This window comes from Hyperolius riggenbachi, chromosome 10 (genome assembly GCF_040937935.1).
Source record: "Hyperolius riggenbachi isolate aHypRig1 chromosome 10, aHypRig1.pri, whole genome shotgun sequence".
In the NCBI taxonomy this organism is placed as follows: domain Eukaryota; kingdom Metazoa; phylum Chordata; class Amphibia; order Anura; family Hyperoliidae; genus Hyperolius; species Hyperolius riggenbachi.
Genome location: NC_090655.1, coordinates 205,712,763 through 205,739,330, shown reverse-complemented (window position 1 = coordinate 205,739,330; position 26,568 = coordinate 205,712,763). Strand labels below are relative to the sequence as shown.

The 26,568-nt window shown below is 45.3% G+C and overlaps 1 protein-coding gene across 7 annotated transcripts in view; it reads left to right on the top strand.

Moving 5' to 3' along the window:
* Positions 1-26,568, top strand: part of LOC137536227 (membrane-spanning 4-domains subfamily A member 4A-like) — a 106,528-nt gene that overhangs the window by 45,301 nt on the left and 34,659 nt on the right. For 6 of the 7 annotated variants that reach the window (XM_068258351.1, XM_068258349.1, XM_068258347.1 and 3 more), the window contains exon 3: positions 13,757-13,867. The exons of the other annotated variant lie outside the window; for it this stretch is intronic. In XM_068258351.1, coding sequence (XP_068114452.1) covers positions 13,757-13,867 — 111 coding nt within the window. The remainder of the gene's footprint in view (positions 1-13,756; positions 13,868-26,568) is intronic. 7 annotated transcript variants of the gene reach the window in all.

Sequence of the window (26,568 nt, the reverse complement as noted above, 5' to 3'; positions counted from 1 at the left end):
GCCCACCTACCCACCACTGCTGCCCCCCTACCCACCAGGCTACCCACCATGCTACCCACCTACCCACCACTGCTGCCCACCTACCCACCAGGCTACTCAGCAGGCTGCCCACCTACCCACCACTGCTGCCCCCCTACCCACCACTGCTACCCAGCAGGCTGCCCACCTACCCACTAGGCAATCAGGCTGCTCACCCTTAACCACCTACCCACCAGGCTATCAGCTTGCCAACACTCAAATCTGCTACCGATATTGTGTATTTTGTGGTCAGATCTGCTACCGACATTGTGTATTTTGTGGTCAGATTAACTGCCGACATTGTGTATTTTGTGGTCAGTTTAACTACCGTCATTGTGTATTTTGTGGTCAGTTTAACTACCGTCGTGTATTTTGTGGTCAGTTTAACTACCGCCATTGTGTATTTTGTGGTCAGTTTAACTACTGATATTGTGTATTTTGTGGTGAAATCTGGTGCTGACATTGTGTATGTTCTGGTCAAATCTACCGCAAGATTGAATGATTTTTTTCTGGTCAAATCTGCCGGCATGATTGAATGTATTTTCTTGTGAAATCTGCTCACATAACGTGTAATGTCTGGTGAAATGTTCTCGCATTACGTGTATTTTATGTTGAAAGCTTCTGACATTTTGTGTATTTTCTGGAGAAAAGCTGCGCAATGATGTGAATTTTCTGGAGAAAGGTTGACTAAAACTTGGTTTAAATTAGCTCCGCCCCATCCGGTCATAGCCACGCCCATTTTTTCGACGCGGCGCGCTTCGCGCGCCGCAGGTGGTGGACCGTGGGTGGGGGGGTTTCTTTCAATACCTAGCACCGGGTGTCAAATGCCCTAGGTACGCCACTGCCACCTGCTCCTACCCCAGGGATATTGGTAATTGGGCAATTTATGTCCTCATCCAATCAACACTGCACATAGTTTATGGGCTCTGAGACAAAGGCAGAGGGTGGAGGAAGACAAGAAAGTTAATGGTGAATACATTAAGTACTATCTGTGCTCCATGGCAGCCGTTATGGCTACTATAGCTATTGCTACGCCCATGCTCCATACACATACTGTATACTGTTAATCTCTGCAACGGAAACACATACAGCACTTCAACCCCCAAATGTTTCTAACCCCTTTCTGTATTGTCCAAAACTAAAATGATGGCAGTGAAATAAAGTAAATGCAGGCAGAAGGATATTTACTCAGTTTTTATGAATTGTTCTCATAGTTACAGGGGTATGTAGGACACAGTAAATTAGAGATTTAATTAAAGAAATTGCATGCACATAGCAGCTGCTTATATTGTAATTATTGTTTTTATTTATATAGTGCCAACATCCTCCATAGTGCTGAAACAGACAATCGTGGGAGGGCAGTAAAACTGTCTACTGTCCCCGTGTTTGATTTCCTAGGGGCCGCCAGCCTATATATGCCTAACTAATCCCTCCCATTCAAACCCCCCAATCCCTACTACTTCCTAACTTTCCTAAGACTTCCCATTTTTTTTACTCAGAACCTTAACCCCTACCCAAACAGGGCCTACTATTCCCATTACCCTGAACTACCTACCCCCTCCTACCCACCGTCCAGGGCAGCAGGCCTCAGCATGGCAGCCTACTGCCCTAGCCTGCAGCTTGGTCAAGCCTGGCTTGATGTCGGTATTGCTGACTTCCTGGGGGGAAGGGAATGTGAGTGGGACAAGACATATACATAAACCTTATTTACACCACACCTACCATTTGCAAACTTATCCTATAAAGAGTATGCAGAGTGCTATGTTTGGATTTAAAAGACCCATCCAAGGAGCTGGGGAAAAAAAACACATCTACTTACCCGTGGCTTCCTCCAGCCCCTTGCAACCATCCCGTGCCCTTGACGCAGCTCTGCTCCCCGCCGGTGGCCCGGGCTCCGTTCTGGTGCAAGATGCTCACTGCACCTGTGTGAGTGGCTCTCAGAGTTGCGCTGACGTCATCCGAACTGTACTGCGCAGGCGCAGTAGTTCTGCACCTACACAGTACAGCCCGGATGACGTCAGTGCAACTCCGTGAGCCGCCTACTAGAACGCAGGAAGATGCTAACCTTGCGAGGTCAGCATCTGCACCGGAGTGGAGTAGAAGCCACTGGAGCTGCAGCAAGGGCACAGGACTGCTTCAAGGGGCTGGAGGTAAGTAGATTTTTTATTTTTAAATTCCCTGGACCCTCATTTTAAGTAGGCCAAAGCAGGTCACTTATTAACTAAAACATTATAAACAGAATAACAATTATACATCAAAACAATGTACAGAGAAGCATAAGAGAGGCGGGTCTATGGGAATTCTCCAATTACACACATATTGCTACTGGTGCATGCAGCAATACTGATGACTGGACACAGGAATACGCTGAAATGTAATGATTTATTAGAATAGTGCACTATATACAAGTGAAAACAGCACATAAGCAAACTACCAAAACCACAGTGATCAAATCCCGAAATGAACAGAAACCTGACTATCTAGCTAATAGCAAACAAAAAGGTATTTACAAATATACAACAAGGTGAGGCACTAAACCAGCAGGTGGTAGATTAGTCAAAAGTACAGATCAAGTCAAACCAGAAATTCAATAGAGCAGGCAGGTACAGCAGCAAGACAAGGGAAAGACCAGAAGTTCAGCAACACCAGATCAGATGGTTACTGTGATATTCTGGCAACTGGAAGGAGGAAACGGCAGTCCTTAAACAGGCAATGTATTAGCATAAACAGGATGCAGATGGTGGTGGTGAGTGATCCTGCTGAACTTGCTTTTTTACTCCGCTGGTCTGCCAGAGAACTACAATTCTTTAGCATGACAGAGAAAAGTAACCTGCTAGTAAACCACAGTAGGTTTCATAATTCTGGCATACACTGCCACCAGGAGGTAGAACTGGGAAATGCAGGATTCGAGGCACAAATACTGAGCACCATAGCCAGTAACCTAGAATCATCACCATCTCAGGGACGACTGTGAGCTATCACAGATGAAACATTCCTACCAGACGACTTACCCATCTACAAGCTGATTGGACCACAGGCAAATCTGCTTGAACCAGCACTTAACCGTTGCTAACTTTATACCCCGAAAACTTGCCTCCCACCCAGAGCCGGGACAAGGTCATCCAGCACCCAAGGCTGAGACACCAAAGTGCGCCCCTCCATCCCTCCCACCCCAGCCATCACACACTGATTGCTATTACACTAAGAGGGCCACAGGGCCCACAACCTCCCCAACACCTTAATATCTAGTTATCTGGCTTGCAGTCACTGCTATGTATCTCCTTTTCTTATTTCTTTCTGCTTCAAACACAATTAGGAATGACAGCTGAATGAATTCTGCGCCCCCTCCTACACTGCGCCCTGAGGCTGGAGCCTCTCCAGCCTATGCCTCGGCCCGGCCCTGCTCCCACCCTACTGCAATGACACACACATTTAAAATGGACAAAGCATTATACCAGCTGGAAACAGACAAAAAAAAACCCCTTTGCTTAAGAGTAACTTCCACTATTATTAACAGGTTGTTTGATTTTGTTCCTTGTTTCAGATTTTGCACTGGTCTTCATTATGGGGTGCTGCAGTGTGCATTGGGTACAGCACATCCTCCTCCCCTTTTTCGTGACAGTTAACATTCTGACTAGCGTGTTTGTTTTTTTATCTTCTTATCCTCTTAGGATTTAGGTCATTGGTTATTTTTGCCCATCTGGTGTCGAGTCTTGCCCCTTCATGGTGTGCCCCTTAACTTCTTATTGTTTTTCAACATACTTTGCACATTCTGATCTGTGCTTCTCTGTGTTCCTCGACGCATATGCATGTGCATTCTGCACTGGATGTACCTCGGGCATCAGGAACACAGCAATCATGTTGTTGTGATAAGTAGTAAAAGAGTTAATGAATGAAAGGGTGTAAAAATTGTGGTTAATAACATAAAATTCCAATCGGTCAATCATTTTGTATTTCCCTGCAAAAAATAAAATAATCTCTGCTGTGCTCATAACCATTGACGCGGAAAAGCCCTTTAATAGGCTGTCCAGAAAATGTATTTTCTTAACTCTAGCCCTCTTTAACCTAGGAACAGGATTTATTGCCAGAATTAAGAACCTGTATGCAAATGAGACAGCTTGCATCGCTATTAACCCCCTTGGCAGTATGATTCTTTCCAGATTTAGGGTTTGAAAGCGATACAATTCTTTTGCATGTTTTTAGACCTTAAAAACAGAAAAAAAATTATGTTGCTGGGAGATCTGCAGCAGCCCAGCACTCACTCACCTCCCTGGGATCCAGCGCTGCAGTTTTCCCTCTGTCCTGCAGGTGGTGCTGCAACCCTATAGTGAGATTGCCGACTGTCATCATGACAACAGACAGAGCCCCAGGGGGAAGCAAAGCCTCGGAGGAGAGGAAGAAAAATGACGGCAGACATCGGGATCCGAAGGGGGGGGGGGGGGGAGGAATACCTGCTGTGCGCATTGCCCCGCATAGGTCTCCAGCGGCTACCACGAGTTCAGCTCGGGGTTATCACTCCTGGCAAAAAAAAAATTCACCCCTAGCTGTACTCGTGATGATTACCGCTAAGGAGGTTAATGGGCATTTAGTGAGAGTGAGTTTAAGTTATCAAACGGGATCTGCCTGGGCTTCCCCTTATCCCCCATTTTGTACAACTTGCCAATGGAAACCCTGATTAAGACAATCCAGACCAACGAGCACATCAGTGGACTGCCAGTAGGGGATCATACAACAAGTCTATGCAGACAAACTGATTTTCACTCTGATAAATCCAACTACTTCAAGTAAAGAAGCTATGTCCACCCCACCCTTACAAATTTTGTGCTTTGAACCAACTATAAACTGAATGGAAAAAAAACAAAAACAAAACAAGTCCTTAATATAGGCTGTAGTAGCATGACAGTAAGGTGGATCAAGACACAGGTAGATCTTAGCTGGCAAAACTGTGAGATTATTAACTAGGTACGAGGGTTTGTGACAGCCCTTTTTCCTATGTTCTTTAAAGACACTATAGCACAATGTTCTAAGTTACTTGAGGGGTGGAATGAATTTATCTTCAACAGTATTGGCAGAGTTGCCATTATCAAAACTTTATTCCTCCCCAAGTTACTTTTCTTAATACAAAATGTATATTAAGAGTACATCCCAAACTATACCTTGCAGGTTCTTGCAGGTTTTTCCTTTTTTAGGAAACTCTACAATTCACCTGCTGTGAACAGTTATTTTGTGGTTAACCACTTCAGGACCAAATTAATTGTCACATATGAGCACTGCTCCCATTCATTCGCCAATAACTGTATTACTACTAATCACACCTAAATGCTCTATATATGTTTTTTTATTTTTTTTTCCAGGACAAATTAGGCTTTTAGCGTGTGATAATTGTGTTTAGTAATTACCTTATTTTCAATGCAAGGGAAAAGTAGAGAAAAAAAAAATGAAAAATGCACTATTTCCCCATTTACATCCATTACAGCTTTACAAAAACAGTGCTAACTATAAGTTAAACCCACTAATGTTATTTGCTTATTCATCCTAGTTATAACAACATTCAGATTATGTTCCTAGCACAATGTATGGTGACAATATTGTATTTGAAAATAAAGTGGTTAATTGATTTATCGTTGTGTCTAAAGTTTGTTTTTCGGAATATATCTGAAGTGTGTTCGTTTTTGTCTGATTTATTTAGCGTTTTTTGCCCCTCTCAAAGTATCCGAGCTGGTCTCTTCTTCAAAATCAAGTTCTTACTTGGGGATGCGGCATGTGCAGGTCTTGTCTGATAGGGTAAATATTTTCATTAGAAAAATCCAAAACCAATCAGACTGGTAAGGGAGTATGGTTGGTTGTAGTTGTTTTCTTTGCCTGAGCTTGCCTTATGTCCAGTCCTTGTTGTCAGTACCTTTCTGCCTGTCCGTGAGCAGACCAAGACCTTTTATGTCATTCGGATGGTTTACTATTGACAAAGTTTCAGTTCTCTTCAGTCCGGTAGCAGTGTTTGTGTATGCTTGGCTTACAGCAGGCAGGGGTGCTCTTCGGGACCCCCGAATGCGAATTTACCCAAAAATTCGGGTGGATTTTCAGGGTTGCCGAAGGCGAAGCCGAACCCGAATGCTAAAAATCATGGCGAATCTAAATTCGAAGGTTCCCGAATGTGCGCACTCGAATTCGGCCGGATGACGCGGTGAGTTCGGGGTTCGGCTTTGGGATTCGGGGATGACGTCATTGGGCCAATTAGAAGTCCTCCAGCCGAGGACCTGGCAACCCTAGCAACCAATCAGAGGAGGGGAGCCTGGCCCTCCCCTCTTCTATCTAAGGCGGTGGCCATCTTGTGGAGCCACGTACCTGTGTGACTGTGCTGGTACTGAGAGTATCTCCAGTGCTGCTGCGTCTGAGCAAGTGCATTCTCATTGCTAAACCTAGCGGTTTGCATCCTATTCACCTCCTAAACACATTGATTGTACTCTTATATAGTTAGATAGTAATTTGATTGTTTGTAGTCAGCTAGTGTATAGTGTGCTAGGCTAGTGTTAATCTTTGTGCAGGCTAGGCCTGCTAGCCTAGGGCAGCCTTAGCCTACTACTAGCTTAGGTAGGTTAGGGATTGTAGTTAGTTGTGTACTAGTGCTAGTTTAGTTAATTATTTAGTACTGCTGTAGTCTGTTAGTTTATTAGCTTCAGTACTGTGTTAGTTAGTTACTGACTGTGTACAGGCCAGCAAATATCCCTTGTGATCTGTGACAGTCATCTGCCCGACCCTATTCATTGATTGCGTCTGACCATGTGTGACCGACATAAATTGTCACCAACTGTCTGCCGCACGACTTAGTCATTTTGTAATACACTAGGGATTTATTAGTTAGCTGCGTACTACTACTACTACTACTACTACTACTACTACTACTACTACTACTACTACTACTACTACCCGTTCAGTTAATTTTTTCAACTGTTAGTCTGTGCTTTTATTAGCTTCTGTACTGTGTAATAAATAATAGTTACATCACAGGCCAGCATCCGTTGTGAGTGACCTGTGACTGTCATTTGCCCGACCCTATTGATTGATTGCGTCTGACCGTGTGTGACCGACTTTAATTGTCACTAACTGTCTGCCGCACGACTTAGTTATTGTGTAGTACGCTAGGGATTTATTAGTTACCTGCGTACTAATACTACTACTACTACTACTACTACTACTACTACCCGTTCAGTTAATTTTTTCTACTGTTAGTCTGTGATTTTATTAGTTTCTGTACTGTGTAATAATAATAAATAATAGTTACATCACAGGCCAGCGTCCATTGTGACCTGTGACTGTCATCAATAGTTAGTTACTGACTGTGTACAGGCCAGCATCTGTTGTGATCTGTGACAGACAGTCATCTGCCCGACCCTATTGATTGATTGCGTCTGACCGCGTGTGACCGACTTTAATTGTCAGTCTGCCGCACAACTTAGTTATTGTGTAGTACTCGAGGGATTTATTAGTTACCTGCGTACTACTACTACTACCCGTTCAGTTAATTTTTCTACTTTTAGTTTGTGATTTTATTAGCTTCTGTACTGTGTAATAAATAATACTTACATCACAGGCCAGCATCCGTTGTGACCTGTGACTGTCATCTGCCCGACCCTATTGATTGCGTCTGACCGTGTGTGACCGACTTTAATTGTCACTGTCCGTCACACGAGTTAGTTAGTACTGTAGACTACACAACTGCTGTTAGTAGTACTACTATTACTATTTAATACTACTATTTAAATAAAAATAAAAATAAAAACTTTCATTTTTTGTTGTCACTCAACACCAGTCACCACCACCAGCAGTCACCACCAACCCAGACTTTATTAAAGTTTACACCCTTTCCAGCCCTCTTCTACATTTTTTTTTACTGTATTTGTATATTGCACAATGACTGACAGAGGTAGAGAGCGAGGCACCACCAGGAGAGGCAGCGCCATTGCAGGAGCCACTGCCAGCAGCAGCAGAAGGTCTGGGACTGGTCCGCTGCCAGCCACTGACTTCAGAGTTGTGGAGGAGGGAGCAGAGGCGCAACAGCAGAGCGTTGCACCCATCTTGGAGACGGGTCATCACCCCGGCCTATTGTGGAGAGTGAGGTGCAGGCTGTGGTGGAAATGATGGCGGAGCAGGAAGCCACCGTTTCCAGCCAGGCCTCCAGCACCAGTGAGACCAGTGCCACCACCACCAGCACTCCGGTCCGCAGCTGGCCTCCACCACCGCTTGAGGCCATGGCCAGGGTGACCCCATCCACCAGCCTGCCCTCACTGAGCTTGCTCTTCTCCCCAGACACAGACACTGTGAGCATGTACAGGGATGTTTTGGAGCAGTTTGAGGTGAGCATGACGGGGACATGCAAGGAGGAGGAGGAGTTAGAGGTGGAGCAGTTTGTTGTTGGCGCTGAGGAGGAGGGGCGTGATGCAGGGGATTTTGGGGTAGAGCAGTTGGTTGAGGCGGGCTCACAGGAGTTGTTTGGGGATTATGATGATGACGTGCTGGATCCTTCCTATGTGCCACCAGTACCACCAGCACAGTTGGTTGAAGGCAGCTCATCATCGGAGGAGGAGGAGGCGTCTCTGGTGCAGAGGTACGGCAGCAGCAAGGCGGCCAGCACAGGGCGTGGAAGGCAGGAGCCACAGCCTGCTGCTTCAGCCACTACCACTACCCGCAGCAAACCTCCAACCAAACCAAAAAAGGCACAATCCTCCAAGAGCACCAAAAAACCCCAGCCTTCAAGCTCAAAGAGCAGGTTGAAGTCCCCAGTCTGGCGGTACTTCATCAAGTGCCCAGTGGACGCGACCCGTGCAATTTGCAACAGTTGCTGTGTCAGTCTCAGCAGAGGTCACGATCTCCTCAAGTTGAGTACCTCGTGCCTGCAGACCCACTTAGAGAGCAAACATTTGGAGGAGTTTAGTGAGTTGGCGAAGCTGACAGAGAGTGGCACAGGCAGTGGTCAGAGCCAGACAGCCACTGCACATATTTCAGCAGCAGCATCCGACCCTCCTGCCCATCCAGCAGCAGCAGCAGCAGGAGCACAGCAGCAGCAACAACAACTTACTGCCCCCTCCCCGGCAGCCAGTCCTCAGTGGCCTCATCAGCTCCCTTCACAGTGGCCTCCTCATCCTCCCGTGCAGGCAATTCATTCCCCGGTGTGACCAAGGTGCTGCCTCCCGCCCACAGGCACACTTTCCGCCGCTCATCTGCTGCCACAGCAAAACTGGCAGACATCCAGCAGCTCGAGGGCCTGCCACGACACCGCCTCGTCATAGATGTGCCAACTTGCTGGAACTCCACCCTGGAAATGTTGGAGCGGCTGTTTGAGCAGAGGAGGGCTGTCCAACGCTACATCTATGATGCCACTGTCGCCGGCACCGGCAGCACCACCAAAGTCCAGCTACTCACCAATGCACAGTGGGGGCAGATGCAGCAGGTCTGCTTGGTGTTGGCAGGGAACCAACCTGGTGAGCGAACAACGGGCATCCCTCTGCCAGTGGGTGCCCTTTATTTGTCTGCTGGACAGGGCACTTGGGGATTTGGTGAATTTGGGAGAGGAGGCCCTGAAGCAGCTGGAACAGCATCTGCCTGCGCAGTCCACTGCTGCGCAGGTATTTGGGTCCCTGGAGGAGGATGAGGAGGAGGAGTTGGAGGTGCTGGACGTTGCTGCTGGGGGGGAACATCGGAGCGCAGCAGCAGTGGTGCGAGGGTGGAGAGAGGAGGAAGAGGCTTAGTGGCCAGAGGAGGAGGATGCTGCCCCTGATGTCTCTGTTGGACGGGCCATCCTCTTCCCCATGACAGCGCACATGCTGTGCTGCCTGCACACAGACCCCAGGGTCAAGCAGATGCAAGCGAGGGAGGACGCCTGCATCAGCATGATCCTGGACCCACGGCTGAGGGGGAGGTGGGATCAGTTTCTGCCTGCTGGAGACCGTGAGCAGCGAACAAGGGAGTTGCAGGAGATCCTTTTTCGGCGACTGGAGGAAGCCTTCCCCCAGCCTTCCACCCCCTCTGTCCCTGTCCAGCAGCCATTGCCTGCGGCCAGCAGCAGCGTCAGGCGCCCAGGAGACCTGCTGTCATTGACGCAGGTGTTGTACATGACGGTAAAGCAGCCGAGAGAGGAGGTGCGTGAAGCAGCCACCTTCTCTGAAAGTCACAGCCAGCACATGACCCAGATGGTGGCCGACTACATGGGGTCCTTCAGTGGGCTTGACACAGGCAGCGCGGAGTCTGGGGACCCCATGGAGTACTGGGTGGAGCGCTTGCACACCTGGAGGGAGCTGGCGCAGTACGCCCTGGAAGTATTGTCTTGCCCCCCTTCCAGCGTGCTTCAGTGCGGCCGGTGGCGTGGTCACCGAGAAGTGCTCTCGTCTGTCCCCAGAGGGCGTGGACAGACTGACATTTTTGAAGGTTAACCAGTCCTGGACTGAAGGCACGTTCCTGGCACCTGTTGTTGGCGAGAGGAGGACATGAGGTGCCTGGGAATTATTCTTTGACATCAACCTTCAGTCCCTTGGTCCTGATAATTTGGCCTGGTTTTTATTTAGTTGCTGTGGTACTAACGCTAGGTACCATGGCCCGTGACATAACTGCTGCTGCCACATGTCACTCCTCCTCCTGCTGCTGCTGTATTTATTTATTTATGAATTTATTTATGTATTTATTGTATTTATAAAGCGCCAAAATATTACGCCTCACTGATTTTTCATCCTCTTGCTGTCTGTGGTCCCAACGCCAGGGTCCACAACACAATACATTGCCTACTGCCATAAGTCACTCCTCCTCCTCCTGCTGCTGTATTTATTTATTTATGAATTTATTTATGTATTTATTGTATTTATAAAGCGCCAACATATTACGCCACACTGATTTTCATCCTCCTGCTGTCTGTGGTCCCAACGCCAGGGTCCACAACACAATACATTGCCTGCTGCTATACGTCACTCCTCCTCCTCCTGCTGCTGTATTTATTTATTTATGAATTTATTTATGTATTTATAAAGCGGCAACATATTACGCCGCACTGATTTTCATCCTCCTGCTGTCTGTGGTCCCAATGCCAGGGTCCACAACACAATACATTGCCTGCTGCCATATATCACTCCTCCTCCTCCTGCTGTATTTATTTATTTATGAATTTATTTATGTATTTATTGTATTTATAAAGTGCCAACATATTACGCCGCGCTAATTTTCATCCTCCTGCTGTCTGTGGTCCTAATGCCAGGGTCCACAACACAATACATTGCCTGCTGCCATACGTCACTCCTTCTCCTCCTGCTGCTGCATTAATTTATTTATGAATTTATGAATTTATTTATGTATTTATTGTATTTATAAAGCGCCAACATATTACGCCGCACTGATTTTCATCCTCCTGCTGTCTGTGGTCCCAACGCCAGAGTCCACACAATACATTGCCTGCTGCCAGTGCCACACGTCACTCCTCCTCCTGCTGTCTGTGGTCCCACTGCCAGGGTCCACACAATACATTTCCTGCTGCCAGTGCCATACGTCAATCCTCCTCCTGCTGTATTTATCCTCCTGCTGTCTGTGTTCCCACCGCCAGGGTCCACACAATACATTGCCTGCTGCCACACGTCACTCCTCCTTCTGCTGCTGCTGTATTTATCCTCCTGCTGTCTATGGTTCCACCGCCGAGGTCCACACAATACATTGCCTGCTGCCATTCGTCACTCCGCCTCCTCCTCCTGCTGCTGTATTTATTTATGAATTTATTTATGTATTTATTGTATTTATAAAGCGCCAACATATTACGCCACACTGATTTTCATCCTCCTGCTGTCTGTGGTCCCAACGCCAGGGTCCACAACACAATACATTGCCTGCTGCTATACGTCACTCCTCCTCCTCCTGCTGCTGTATTTATTTATTTATGAATTTATTTATGTATTTATAAAGCGGCAACATATTACGCCGCACTGATTTTCATCCTCCTGCTGTCTGTGGTCCCAATGCCAGGGTCCACAACACAATACATTGCCTGCTGCCATATATCACTCCTCCTCCTCCTGCTGTATTTATTTATTTATGAATTTATTTATGTATTTATTGTATTTATAAAGTGCCAACATATTACGCCGCGCTAATTTTCATCCTCCTGCTGTCTGTGGTCCTAATGCCAGGGTCCACAACACAATACATTGCCTGCTGCCATACGTCACTCCTTCTCCTCCTGCTGCTGCATTAATTTATTTATGAATTTATGAATTTATTTATGTATTTATTGTATTTATAAAGCGCCAACATATTACGCCGCACTGATTTTCATCCTCCTGCTGTCTGTGGTCCCAACGCCAGAGTCCACACAATACATTGCCTGCTGCCAGTGCCACACGTCACTCCTCCTTCTGCTGCTGCTGTATTTATCCTCCTGCTGTCTATGGTCCCACCGCCGGGGTCCACACAATACATTGCCTGCTGCCATTCGTCACTCCGCCTCCTCCTCCTGCTGCTGTATTTATTTATGAATTTATTTATGTATTTATTGTATTTATAAAGCGCCAACATATTACGCCACATTGATTTTCATCCTCCTGCTCTCTGTGGTCCCAACGCCAGGGTCCACACAATACATTGCCTGCTGCCAGTGCCACACATCACTCCTCCTCCTCCTCCTGCTGTATTTATCCTCCTGCTGTCTGTGGTCCAAGCGCCAGGGTCCACACAATACATTGCCTGCTGTCAGTGCCATACGTCACTCCTCCTCCTGCTGTATTTATCCTCCTGCTGTCTGTGTTCCCACCGCCAGGGTCCACACAATACATTGCCTGCTGCCAGTGCCATACGTCACTCCTCCTCCTGCTGTATTTATCCTCCTGCTGTCTGTGTTCCCACCGCCAGGGTCCACACAATACATTGACTGCTGCCACACCTCACTTTTTTAATCTATTTTTTTTATTAACACCTATTTAAATGTGATTTCCCTTTATAAAAAAAAACGCATCCAAATTCCCGAACATGAATTTTTACCGAATTTTGTTAACGACACCCGAACTGAATTCGAATCCGAACCGAATTTTGCGGTCGAATCCGAATGTCCTTCGGACCCGAATTCGAATGTACCCGAATAGAATTTTGGTACATCTGAGCATGCCTGCACACTATGCTGTGGTAGTGCAGCATAGCGTACGCTAGTAATTTATGTCCGTTCCTTGTAACCCACGGTCACTCCACTCATCCTACCCTGAGCCTCGTTGGGTCCAATTCGTTTCTAGGATGTTATCCCAGCACTTTGATTGGCCCAATAGGCTGCCTGTCACTTGGCAGCTTGATGAATCAAGCCCAATGTGTGTTAAACTCTGCTTCAATATGTTAAAACTGTTGCCACGGCTTCTACAATATGTAGATTGAATACACCCTCCTGGTTCGTATATTGGAGTGCATAGGGTGGGGTTATAGATTGACTACACACCCTGCTGCTAAGTATATTGGAGGGGCTGGGCTAAAAGAGACCCCCCCCCCTACAATCAGCAATGAAAGGTGGGGATGAGTGTAGTAATTACTTTGCTGTCTCCCAGAAGTAAGTGCAGCAGTCTGAACCACTGCCAGGAGCAAGTGGACCTGGGTGGAAGCTCCAGCAGAGCATTACAAGTGGAACTTTTGGTGGTCACTGGTGGTGAGATTAGGATGAAGGGGGGTTAAAAAAAAGTAGCTGGGCTTTACTACAGAACAAGCATGGTGTGAATCCCTTTATTTTTCTCTGCAGATTCTGGTCATTGTTGCTGCCATCATAGAGATTCCATTAGGGATTGCAGTGGGCTTCACTACAATTTCCAGCTCGGTGCCAAGTGGAATACCATTCTGGGGTCCCATATTTGTAAGTACACTTGTAATTTGTTAGATTTCTCTTGTCTACATTCACTCAAAAGAGCAGTGATTAGACAGCAAGCAATCTTAGGGCTGGTGCACACCAAGGGCTCTTCTGAGCACTTTTAAAAATGCTAGTGCTTTGAAAAGCGCTTGGCTAATGTTTTTGAATGGGATTGATCACACCAAAGTCATAAAGTCTTTGCACTAAAATAATCCAAAGTATTGCATTTGGCCAGTGTCTTGCTGGCCTGTCGATTGATGGAAATTCGACAACAGTAAAACAAAGGACCCTGGACCTGTGTGGGTCACTGTTTATTATCCCCCTCTGTAGCTGGGAGTGGTTATGACACGCACAAATCCAGCCTTGAGTAATTGGAACAGGGGGGCAGTTCACTGTTCATGGAGAGAGATTTTGGCAGAGTTACTGTTTTGCCCATCTTTCCATGTCCGTAGTTCATTTTACAAAATGGAATGCATATTCAAATTCAGTAGGACTTTACAAATCCACATCAAACATGAGGGTTATTACATGCGTATTAATACAGTACTGCCTCAATTCAGCATTCCTCTACATTTTGAAAGTCGAGTTGGCCTGAAAACCTTTTAGAGCAGTTGCTAAGGTGAGCCCAACAGCCTCTGCAAAGACGGGCAACCTGTTATCTTTCTAACCCATGAAATATGAAGGAAATATAAAGATTATTAACTTTTGGGTTACAAGAGTTTCAGCTGCAGCTGGTGGAGCTACTGGGTGTGTACAAATCAGACAAAGTCTTTTGAAGCCAGTAGTTCTGCTAGAGGTGTGAAAACTCTTTTGAACTACTGGCTTTCCAAAAACACAAAGTCTGAGAAGAGAAACTTAGGAATTTTGTCAATAAGGTTAAAAATAGATGACTATTTAACCTGTAGGGGTACTAGGAAAAAAACCCTCGGTTATGACTCTTAAAGTTCCGCTCATAGCAGAGAAAAGTTTTATTGTAAGTTCTAATGCTTGTGACTGAAATGTAACAACGTATTCGATTATGAGATATGGGGAATGCGTCACATACCACGTTTAACATAGGTAAACAAAAGGAAAGCTCACTTTCTGTAAGCTGGGTGTATGCTGTTGTTTTCTGATAGCTGAGCAACAGGTAAGACTACAGAGCAGAAAAGAGAAGTGCATTCCAGTATTTAGCATTTGAGTTTGGATCTTGAGGCAGCAGATCAGCTGTCCTCCTCTACCTCCATTCCCTCCAGTAGGCAGAGCACCGTCTCTCCTGCTCCTCTTCTCTCTGACATTGAGCTGAGGAGTTGATCAGAGCAGACCAGGGAGATTCAAGCTGCAAGAGAAGCTATGTGAGTGGAGGAGGCACTGAAAGGATCAAGTGAGTGTGTTTTGTTCACTTTCATCACAGTACCTGGTCCTAACTTGCTTCATAGATGGATCTGTACACATCGTCTACTTTACTTGCACTATTTTATTTTTTTATTTATTTATTGAATTTATAAAGCGCCAACATATTACGCAGCGCTATTCAGTTACACCCTCTGGTCTCTGGACAAGGCAGGCTGTGATGATCTGTCTATGCAATGACTAAAGCCTGTATGAGATACTGGGGCACTTTGCCAGCAGCAAATGCCTTTCTTCATGCACAGAATCCTGCTAGCTTACAACTAATCTGCATTGCTCCTTAGGACCCTTTCACACTTAAAATCGCAAAATGGCAGCGCTTAGCGCTACCGTTTTGCGCAGTGATATTACCGCGATTAGTGCGGTAAAACCCCTGTTCACACTTCCGCGATCGTGGTCAGCGTTTTAATGCTGCATGGTATGCTTTTGTGATAAATTACCTCTACTCCCCCCCCCCCCCATTTCTTCTCTACCTCTTCCATGAAAGTTAGGACTCCTGATTTTAAGATCTGTAACTACAAATTATTCCCCCCATCAATCATTTTCCCTCATAATCTGTGGTGCTGTCCCCAAGTACGGCAGAATCCTGAGTATAGCAATGAATGTCCACAACATGTCACCCCAGTTAGTGACGAGTGTAATTACCTATTTACGATTACGTGAAATTTCGCGTAGTTGGTGAAATTACAATTATGGCGAAAATTAGGCAACATTTCGCGTTTATGGGAATTTCATAATTTACGATCGTTTTTCGTAATTACGATTGTTTACGTAACACAAACAAATCCGAATTTCGTGTTTAACATGGAAATTCGTCTGTTCTCGAAATTGTGTTCCAGTCCAGAGCCTCCTGATACATTTAAAGCGACAGCACTTGCAGCCAGGGACCTTTGCATTATCAGAGCTTGCAAGGCCCAAAACCAAGTGTCTCAGCATGCATGACCACTAGAGGTGAGCGTAATGACTTAACCACTTCCCGACCGCCGTATATACAATTGGCGGCCGGGAAGTGGACCCCGCAAGGACCGCCGTATTGACAAATGGCGGCGGTCCTTGTAGGGGCATGGGCGGAGCGATCGCGTCATCCATGACGCGATCCTCCGCCTCCGCCTGGCTCCGCTCACCCGACGCAACATCCCGCCGGCCATACGGAAGCGCCGGCGGGATGTTAACACAACAATCGCTGCATACAAAGTGTATAATACACCCCTCAGATTCTCCCCAGACCCCCCCCCCCAGACCCCCCCCCCCCCTTCCCCTGTGTACTGTATGCATCTATCCCCCTGATCACCTGTCAATCACCTGTCAATCACCCATCAATAACCCATCAATCACCCCCTGTCACTGCCACCCATCAATCAGCCCCTAACCTGCCCCTTGCAGGCAATCTGATCACCCACCCACACCAATAGATCACCCGCAGATCCGACGTCAGATCACCTCCCAAGTGCAGTGTTTACATCTATTCTCTACCCTTAACACCCACTAATTACCCATCAATCACCCATCAATCACCCCCTATCACCACCTGTCACTGTTACCCATCAGATTAGACCCTAATCTGCCCCTTGCGGGCACCCAATCACCCGCCCACACGCTCAGATTGCCCTCAGACCCCCCCTTATCAATTCGCCAGCGCATTACTTACATCTGTTCTTCCCTGTAATAACCCACTGATCACCTGTCAATCACCTGTCAATCACCCATCAATCACCCCCTGTCACTGCCACCCATCAATCACCCCCTGTCACTGCCACCCATCAATCAGCCCCTAACCTGCCCCTTGCGGGCAATCTGATCACCCACCCACACCAATAGATCGCCCACAGATCCGACGTCCGATCACCTCCCAAGTGCAGTGTTTACATCTATTCTCTACCCTAAACACCCACTAATTACCCATCAATCACCCCCTATCACCACCTGTCACTGTTACCCATCAGATCAGACCCTAATCTGCCCCTTGCGGGCACCCAATCACCCGCCTACACGCTCAGATTGCCCTTAGACCCCCCCCTTATCAATTTGCCAGGGCAATATTTACATCTGTTCTCCCCTGTAATAACCCACTAATTACCTGTCAATCACCTGTCAATCACCTATCAATCACCCATCAATCACCCCCTGTCACTGCCACCCATCAATCACCCCCTGTCACTGCCACCCATCAATCAGCCCCTAACCTGCCCCTTGCGGGCAATCTGATCACCCACCCACACCAATAGATCGCCCGCAGATCCGACGTCCGATCACCTCCCAAGTGCAGTGTTTACATCTGTTCTCTACCCTAAACACCCACTAATTACCTATCAATCACCCCCTGTCACTGCTACCTATCAGATTAGACCCCTATCTGCCCCAAGGGCACTCAATCACCCGCCCACACCCTCAGAACGCCCTCAGACCCCAGTCCTGATCACCTCGCCAGTGCATTGCTTGCATCTATTCCCCCCTCTAATCACACCTTGAGACACCCATCAATCACCTCCTGTCACCCCCTAGCACACCTACCCATCAGATCAGGCCCTAATTTGCCCCGTGTGGGCTCCTGATCACTCGGCCAAACCCTCAGATCCCCCTCAGACCCTCTTCCGATCACCTCCACAGTGCATTGATTGCATCTATTTTCCCCTCTAACCACCCCCTGAGACACCCATCAATCACCTCCTGTCACCCCCCCTAGCACTCCTATCCATCAGATCAGGCCCAATACAACCTGTCATCTAAAAGGCCACCCTGCTTATGACCGGTTCCACAAAATTCGCCCCCTCATAGACCACCTGTCATCAAAATTTGCAGATGCTTATACCCCTGAACAGTCATTTTGAGACATTTGGTTTCCAGACTACTCACGGTTTTGGGCCCCTAAAATGCCAGGGCGGTATAGGAACCCCACAAGTGACACCATTTTAGAAAAAAAGACACCCCAAGGTATTCTGTTAGGTGTATGACGAGTTCATAGAAGATTTTATCTTTTGTCAAAAGTTAGCGGAAATTGATTTTTATTGTTTTTTTTTTCACAAAGTGTCATTTTTCACTAACTTGTGACAAAAAATAAAATCTTCTATGAACTCGCCATACACCTAACGGAATACCTTGGGGTGTCTTCTTTCTAAAATGGGGTCACTTGTGGGGTTCCTATACTGCCCTGGCATTTTAGGGGCCCTAAACCGCGAGGAGTAGTCTAGAAAACAAATGCCTCAAAATGACCTGTGAATAGGATGTTGGGCCCCTTAGCGCACCTAGGCTGCAAAAAAGTGTCACACATGTGATACCGCCGTACTCAGGAAAAGTAGTAAAATGTGTTTTGGGGTGTATTTTTACACATACCCATGCTGGGTGGGAGAAATCGCTCTGTAAATGGACAATTGTGTGTAAAAAAAATCAAAAGATTGTCATTTGCAGAGATATTTCTCCCACCCAGCATGGGTATGTGTAAAAATACACCACAAAACACATTATACTACTTCTCCTGAGTACGGCGGTACCACATGTGTGGCACTTTTTTACACCCTAAGTGCGCTAAGGGGCCCAAAGTCCAATGAGTACCTTTAGGATTTCACAGGTCATTTTGCGACATTGTTGGTTTCAAGACTACTCCTCACGGTTTAGGGCCCCTAAAATGCCAGGGCAGTATAGGAACCCCACAAATGACCCCATTCTAGAAAGAAGACACCCAAAGGTATTCCGTTAGGAGTATGGTGAGTTCATAGAAGATTTTATTTTTTGTCACAAGTTAGCAGAAAATGACACTTTGTGAAAAAAAAACTATTAAAATCAATTTCCGCTAACTTGTGACAAAAATAAAATCTTCTATGAACTCACCATATGCCTAACGAAATACCTTGGGGTGTCTTCTTTCTAAAATGGGATCATTAGTGGGGTTCCTATACTGCCCTGGCATTTTAGGGGCCCTAAACCGTGAGGAGTAGTCTCGAAACAAAAATGACCTGTGAAATCCTAAAGGTACTCATTGGACTTTGGGCCCCTTAGCGCAGTTAGGGTGCAAAAAAGTGCCACACATGTGGTATTGCCATACTCTGGAGAAGTATTACAATGTGTTTTGGGGTGTATTTTTACACATACCCATGCTGGGTGGGAGAAATACCTCTGTAAATGACAATCTTTGGATTTTTTTTACACACAATTGTCCATTTACAGAGTTATTTCTCCCACCCAGCATGGGTATGTGTAAAAATACACCCCAAAGCACATTGTACTACTTCTCCTGAGTACGGCGATACCACATGTGTGGCACTTTTTTGCACCCTAACTGCGCTAAGGGGCCCAAAGTCCAATGAGTACCTTTAGGATTTCACAGGTCATTTTGAGAAATTTTGTTTCAAGACTACTCCTCATGGTTTAGGGCCCCTAAAATGCCAGGGCAGTATAGGAACCCCACAAATGACCCCATTTTAGAAAGAAGACACCCTAAGGTATTCCTATTGAAATACGATAACAGAGGCACCAAGCAGAATAAAATTAGTTAAAATTGTTAAAAAGGGGGAAGTGGGTGGACTCACCTCCCTTCTGAAAAAAATGGCCGGACAATGGACAGGTTACTTACAGTCTAAAGTAACATTTATTAGTAACTCCAAAAGTGCAACGCATTTCACGGGTAACAGTCCCGCTTCTTCAGGCAAACGATTATTTGGAGGGTGCAAAATCAGGTCATGAACCAGGTAGAGCGCCTCTGTGGTCAGGTTACAATTCTCCCCGCCGGCCTTTCCAGTGGTTGCCTTTGTGGCGACCCACCCTTGTGAGTATAATCATCTCATTTATTCACAACAGATCTCTCCATATTAACATACTGCACCATATTGGGCTCTCGGTTTCTCCCCCATTTTCAAGCCTAAGGTATTCCGTTAGTAGTACGGTGAGTTCATAGAAAATTTTATTTTTTGTCACAAGTTAGCGGAAATTGATTTTTATAGGTTTTTTTCACAAAGTGTCATTTTCCGCTAACTTGTGACAAAAATAAAATCTTCTATGAACTCACCGTACCTCTAACGGAATACCTTGGGGTGTCTTCTTTCTAAAATGGGGTCATTTGTGGGGTTCCTTTACTGCCCTGGCATTTTAGGGGCCCTAAACCGTGAGGAGTAGTCTTGAAACCAAATGTCGCAAAATGACCTGTGAAATCCTAAAGGTACTCTTTGGACTTTGGGCCCCTTAGCGCAGTTAGGGTGCAAAAAAGTGCCACACATGTGGTATCGCTGTACTCGGGAGAAGTAGTATAATGTGTTTTGGGGTGTATTTTTACACATACCCATGCTGAGTGGGAGAAATCTCTCTGTAAATGGACAATTGTGTGTAAAAAAAATCAAAAGATTGTCATTTACAGAGATATTTCTCCCACCCAGCATCGGTATGTGTAAAAATACACCCCAAAGCACATTGTACTACTTCTCCCGAGTACGGCGATACCACATGTGTGGCACTTTTTTGCACCCTAACTGCGCTAAGGGGCCCAAAGTCCAATGAGTACCTTTAGGATTTCACAGGTCATTTTGAGAAATTTTGTTTCAAGACTACTCCTCATGGTTTAGGGCCCCTAAAATGCCAGGGCAGTATAGGAACCCCACAAATGACCCCATTTTAGAAAGAAGACACCCTAAGGTATTCCTATTGAAATACGATAACAGAGGCGCCAAGCAGAATAAAATTAGTTAAAATTGTTAAAAAGGGGGAAGTGGGTGGACTCACCTCCCTTCTGAAAAAAATGGCCGGACAATGGACAGGTTACTTACAGTCTAAAGTAACATTTATTAGTAACTCCAAAAGTGCAACGCATTTCACGGGTAACAGTCCCGCTTCTTCAGGCAAACGATTATTTGGAGGGTGCAAAATCAGGTCATGAACCAGGTAGAGCGCCTCTGTGGTCAGGTTACAATTCTCCCCGCCGGCCTTTCCAGTGGTTGCCTTTGTGGCGACCCACCCTTGTGAGTATAATCATCTCATTTATTCACAACAGATCTCTCCATATTAACATACTGCACCATATTGGGCTCTCGGTTTCTCCCCCATTTTCAAGCCTAAGGTATTCCGTTAGTAGTACGGTGAGTTCATAGAAAATTTTATTTTTTGTCACAAGTTAGCGGAAATTGATTTTTATAGGTTTTTTTCACAAAGTGTCATTTTCCGCTAACTTGTGACAAAAATAAAATCTTCTATGAACTCACCGTACCTCTAACGGAATACCTTGGGGTGTCTTCTTTCTAAAATGGGGTCACTTGTGGGGTTCCTATACTGCCCTGGCATTTTAGGGGCCCTAAACCGCGAGGAGTAGTCTAGAAAACAAATGCCTCAAAATGACCTGTGAATAGGATGTTGGGCCCCTTAGCGCACCTAGGCTGCAAAAAAGTGTCACACATGTGATACCGCCGTACTCAGGAAAAGTAGTAAAATGTGTTTTGGGGTGTATTTTTACACATACCCATGCTGGGTGGGAGAAATCGCTCTGTAAATGGACAATTGTGTGTAAAAAAAATCAAAAGATTGTCATTTGCAGAGATATTTCTCCCACCCAGCATGGGTATGTGTAAAAATACACCACAAAACACATTATACTACTTCTCCTGAGTACGGCGGTACCACATGTGTGGCACTTTTTTACACCCTAAGTGCGCTAAGGGGCCCAAAGTCCAATGAGTACCTTTAGGATTTCACAGGTCATTTTGCGACATTGTTGGTTTCAAGACTACTCCTCACGGTTTAGGGCCCCTAAAATGCCAGGGCAGTATAGGAACCCCACAAATGACCCCATTCTAGAAAGAAGACACCCAAAGGTATTCCGTTAGGAGTATGGTGAGTTCATAGAAGATTTTATTTTTTGTCACAAGTTAGCAGAAAATGACACTTTGTGAAAAAAAAACTATTACAATCAATTTCCGCTAACTTGTGACAAAAATAAAATCTTCTATGAACTCACCATATGCCTAACGAAATACCTTGGGGTGTCTTCTTTCTAAAATGGGATCATTAGTGGGGTTCCTATACTGCCCTGGCATTTTAGGGGCCCTAAACCGTGAGGAGTAGTCTCGAAACAAAAATGACCTGTGAAATCCTAAAGGTACTCATTGGACTTTGGGCCCCTTAGCGCAGTTAGGGTGCAAAAAAGTGCCACACATGTGGTATTGCCATACTCTGGAGAAGTATCACAATGTGTTTTGGGGTGTATTTTTACACATACCCATGCTGGGTGGGAGAAATACCTCTGTAAATGACAATCTTTGGATTTTTTTTACACACAATTGTCCATTTACAGAGTTATTTCTCCCACCCAGCATGGGTATGTGTAAAAATACACCCCAAAGCACATTGTACTACTTCTCCCGAGTACGGCGATACCACATGTGTGGCACTTTTTTGCACCCTAACTGCGCTAAGGGGCCCAAAGTCCAATGAGTACCTTTAGGATTTCACAGGTCATTTTGAGAAATTTTGTTTCAAGACTACTCCTCATGGTTTAGGGCCCCTAAAATGCCAGGGCAGTATAGGAACCCCACAAATGACCCCATTTTAGAAAGAAGACACCCTAAGGTATTCCTATTGAAATACGATAACAGAGGCGCCAAGCAGAATAAAATTAGTTAAAATTGTTAAAAAGGGGGAAGTGGGTGGACTCACCTCCCTTCTGAAAAAAATGGCCGGACAATGGACAGGTTACTTACAGTCTAAAGTAACATTTATTAGTAACTCCAAAAGTGCAACGCATTTCACGGGTAACAGTCCCGCTTCTTCAGGCAAACGATTATTTGGAGGGTGCAAAATCAGGTCATGAACCAGGTAGAGCGCCTCTGTGGTCAGGTTACAATTCTCCCCGCCGGCCTTTCCAGTGGTTGCCTTTGTGGCGACCCACCCTTGTGAGTATAATCATCTCATTTATTCACAACAGATCTCTCCATATTAACATACTGCACCATATTGGGCTCTCGGTTTCTCCCCCATTTTCAAGCCTAAGGTATTCCGTTAGTAGTACGGTGAGTTCATAGAAAATTTTATTTTTTGTCACAAGTTAGCGGAAATTGATTTTTATAGGTTTTTTTCACAAAGTGTCATTTTCCGCTAACTTGTGACAAAAATAAAATCTTCTATGAACTCACCGTACCTCTAACGGAATACCTTGGGGTGTCTTCTTTCTAAAATGGGGTCATTTGTGGGGTTCCTTTACTGCCCTGGCATTTTAGGGGCCCTAAACCGTGAGGAGTAGTCTTGAAACCAAATGTCGCAAAATGACCTGTGAAATCCTAAAGGTACTCTTTGGACTTTGGGCCCCTTAGCGCAGTTAGGGTGCAAAAAAGTGCCACACATGTGGTATCGCTGTACTCGGGAGAAGTAGTATAATGTGTTTTGGGGTGTATTTTTACACATACCCATGCTGAGTGGGAGAAATCTCTCTGTAAATGGACAATTGTGTGTAAAAAAAATCAAAAGATTGTCATTTACAGAGATATTTCTCCCACCCAGCATCGGTATGTGTAAAAATACACCCCAAAACACATTATACTACTTTTCCCGAGTACGGCAATACCACATGTGTGGCACTTTTTTGCAGCCTAAGTGCGCTAAGGGGCCCAAAGTCCAATGAGCACCTTTAGGCTTTGCAGGGGTGCTTACAAATTAGCACCCCCCAAAATGCGAGGACAGTAAACACACCCCACAAATAACTCCATTTTGGAAAGTAGACACTTCAAGGTATTCAGAGAGGGGCATGATGAGTCCGTGGCAGATTTCATTTTTTTTTGTCGCAAGTTAGAAGAAATGGAAACTTTTTTTTTTTTTTTAGTCACAAAGTGTCATTTTCCGCTTACTTGTGACAAAAAATAATATCTTCTATGAACTCACTATGCCTCTCAGTGAATACTTTGGGATGTCTTCTTTCCAAAATGGGGTCATTTGGGGGGTATTTATACTATCCTGGAATTCTAGCCCCTCATGAAACATGACAGGTGGTCAGAAAAGTCATAGATGCTTGAAAATGGGAAAATTCACTTTTTGCACCATAGTTTGTAAACGCTATAACTTTTACCCAAACCAATAAATATACACTGAATGGGTTTTTTTTAATCAAAAACATGTTTGTCCACATTTTTCGCGCCGCATGTATACAGAAATTTTACTTTATTTGAAAAATGTCAGCACAGAAAGTTAAAAAAAAAACATTTTTTTGCCGAAATTCATGTCTCTTTTGATGAATATAATAAAAAGTAAAAATCGCAGGAGCAATCAAATAGCACCAAAAGAAAGCTTTATTAGTGACAAGAAAAGGTGCCAAAATTCATTTAGGTGGTAGGTTGTATGAGCGAGCAATAAACCGTGAAAGCTGCAGTGGTCTGAATGGAAAAAAAGTGGCCGGTTCTTAAGGGGGGTAAAGCCCACGATCCTCAAGTGGTTAATTACGATTTTGCGAAATTTCGCGTTATTAGTGTAAGTATGATTATGGCCGTAAGTGCATAATCGTAATGAAGAAGGATTTCGCGAAATTCCGCATAAGCGTAATTTTCACGTAGCTTTCGCATTACAGTGGGTATCGCGAAATTACGTTTGCCTTGCATGCAACTGTTTGTAAGCGTAGTTACATAACGTTCCATCAAGAGATTAAAGAAGTTGAAAATGGAGCACCAGTACTGCTATTAAGGATTTATTGCATCACGCAGGCATTACAGACAAACCAGAGTGAAGGGTGGCAATCCCGGCCTAACAGCCGTTTCGCAGCTACTGCCGCTTTCTCAAAGGCACAAACAGGTAACTGTTTGTGCCTTTGAGAAAGCGGCAGTAGCTGCGAAACGGCTGTTAGGCCCGGGATTGCCACCCTTCACTCTGGTTTGTCTGTAATACCTGCGTGACGCAATAAATCCTTAATAGCAGTACCGGTGCTCCATTTTCAACTTCTTTAATCTCTTGACGGAATATACTTCTGAAAGGTGAGCACGGCAACTGGAGGAGCGTGCACGTGGAGTCTGTGATCAGCCAGCATCTGGTGCCAACCCTATACCTCTTCTTTAACAAGTTACATAACGTAATTTCGCGATAGTTCATATTAAACTATAGAAAAATTCTTGTCAATACACCCTTGAACTGCGCATGCTTAGTTTTTACATTATTTAACGTGAAAAAGCGTTCATATGCGAAAATTTGTTAGCGTTCGTCTGACTACCGCTGATTTGCTTCTAATTGGCTAATGCGAAAAAAAACAACAGGAAGCTGAGCAATCTCATAGGGGAAGAGGCTGCCTGCACGAAATTCGCGAAATTACGAAGAAATGCAAAATTACGTTATGGCTTAACGTGAAATTACGTTATGAACGAAACGCGAAATTACGCGTTGAAAATTACGCTTACGGTATTATCAATTACGATTTTAATGGCAATTACGTTTCCATAATTTTGCGCCGTAATAGCAAATTTCGCATGCGTAATTATAGTAACGCGAAATTTCGAACATTTCGGCTCAACCCTAATGACCACTAAGTGCACCTTGACAAAGAGCACCTGTCTTGGAAGTGGCTGCAGGTAGAGCCTCCTGATAAATGTAAAGTGACAGCACATGCAGTGACCTTTGCATTATCAAGTGCTTGGGCCAGCTACATACCTGTACTGTACCTACTCCTACCTATTGCCTGATGAAGCGGGGTCATACCTGTGAAACGCGCTGCATTTTCCCCTGGAGTATGTAAATAAATTTGTTCTGCTAAACTTTGTTGGCATAACTTGTGACTGTTTGGAGTTGGTAAGTCCACCACTGCCTCCACAAATTTTACACTTTTTAGACATTTGTATTCTTCTGGCACCTCTGTATCCCTGTTACACTTTTCTAAGTCCACCCTTGGTGGAGGGGTGTCATCCTAGATTAGGGTGTCATCCTAATCTATGGATAGTGACTTCTTAATCCTGAGTGGGGTCAGGTCTAATCTCCCCATCTGCTGTTACAGTGGTTGCCTTAGAGGTAAACCTGCTTTGTGAGTATATTTGTATTTACTCTATCAATTTCATCCCATATTACCAGTACATTCTACATTATATTTGGCTTTTGGTGTCCCTCTGCATCTTTATTCTCTTAGCAAATTATACATGCACACTTATACATTATGGCAGCACGGTGGCATAGTAGTTAGCGCTCTTGCCGTACTTCGCTGGGTCTCCAGTATAAATCCCAACCAAGTCAAACATCTGCAAGGAGTTTGTATGTTCTCCTCCTGCCTGCGTGGGTTTCCTCCGGGCACTCTGGTTTCTTCCCCACCCCAAAAACATACAGATAAGTTAATTGGCTTTCCCCTAAAACTGTTCCTACACTATGATACATACACTACACAATAC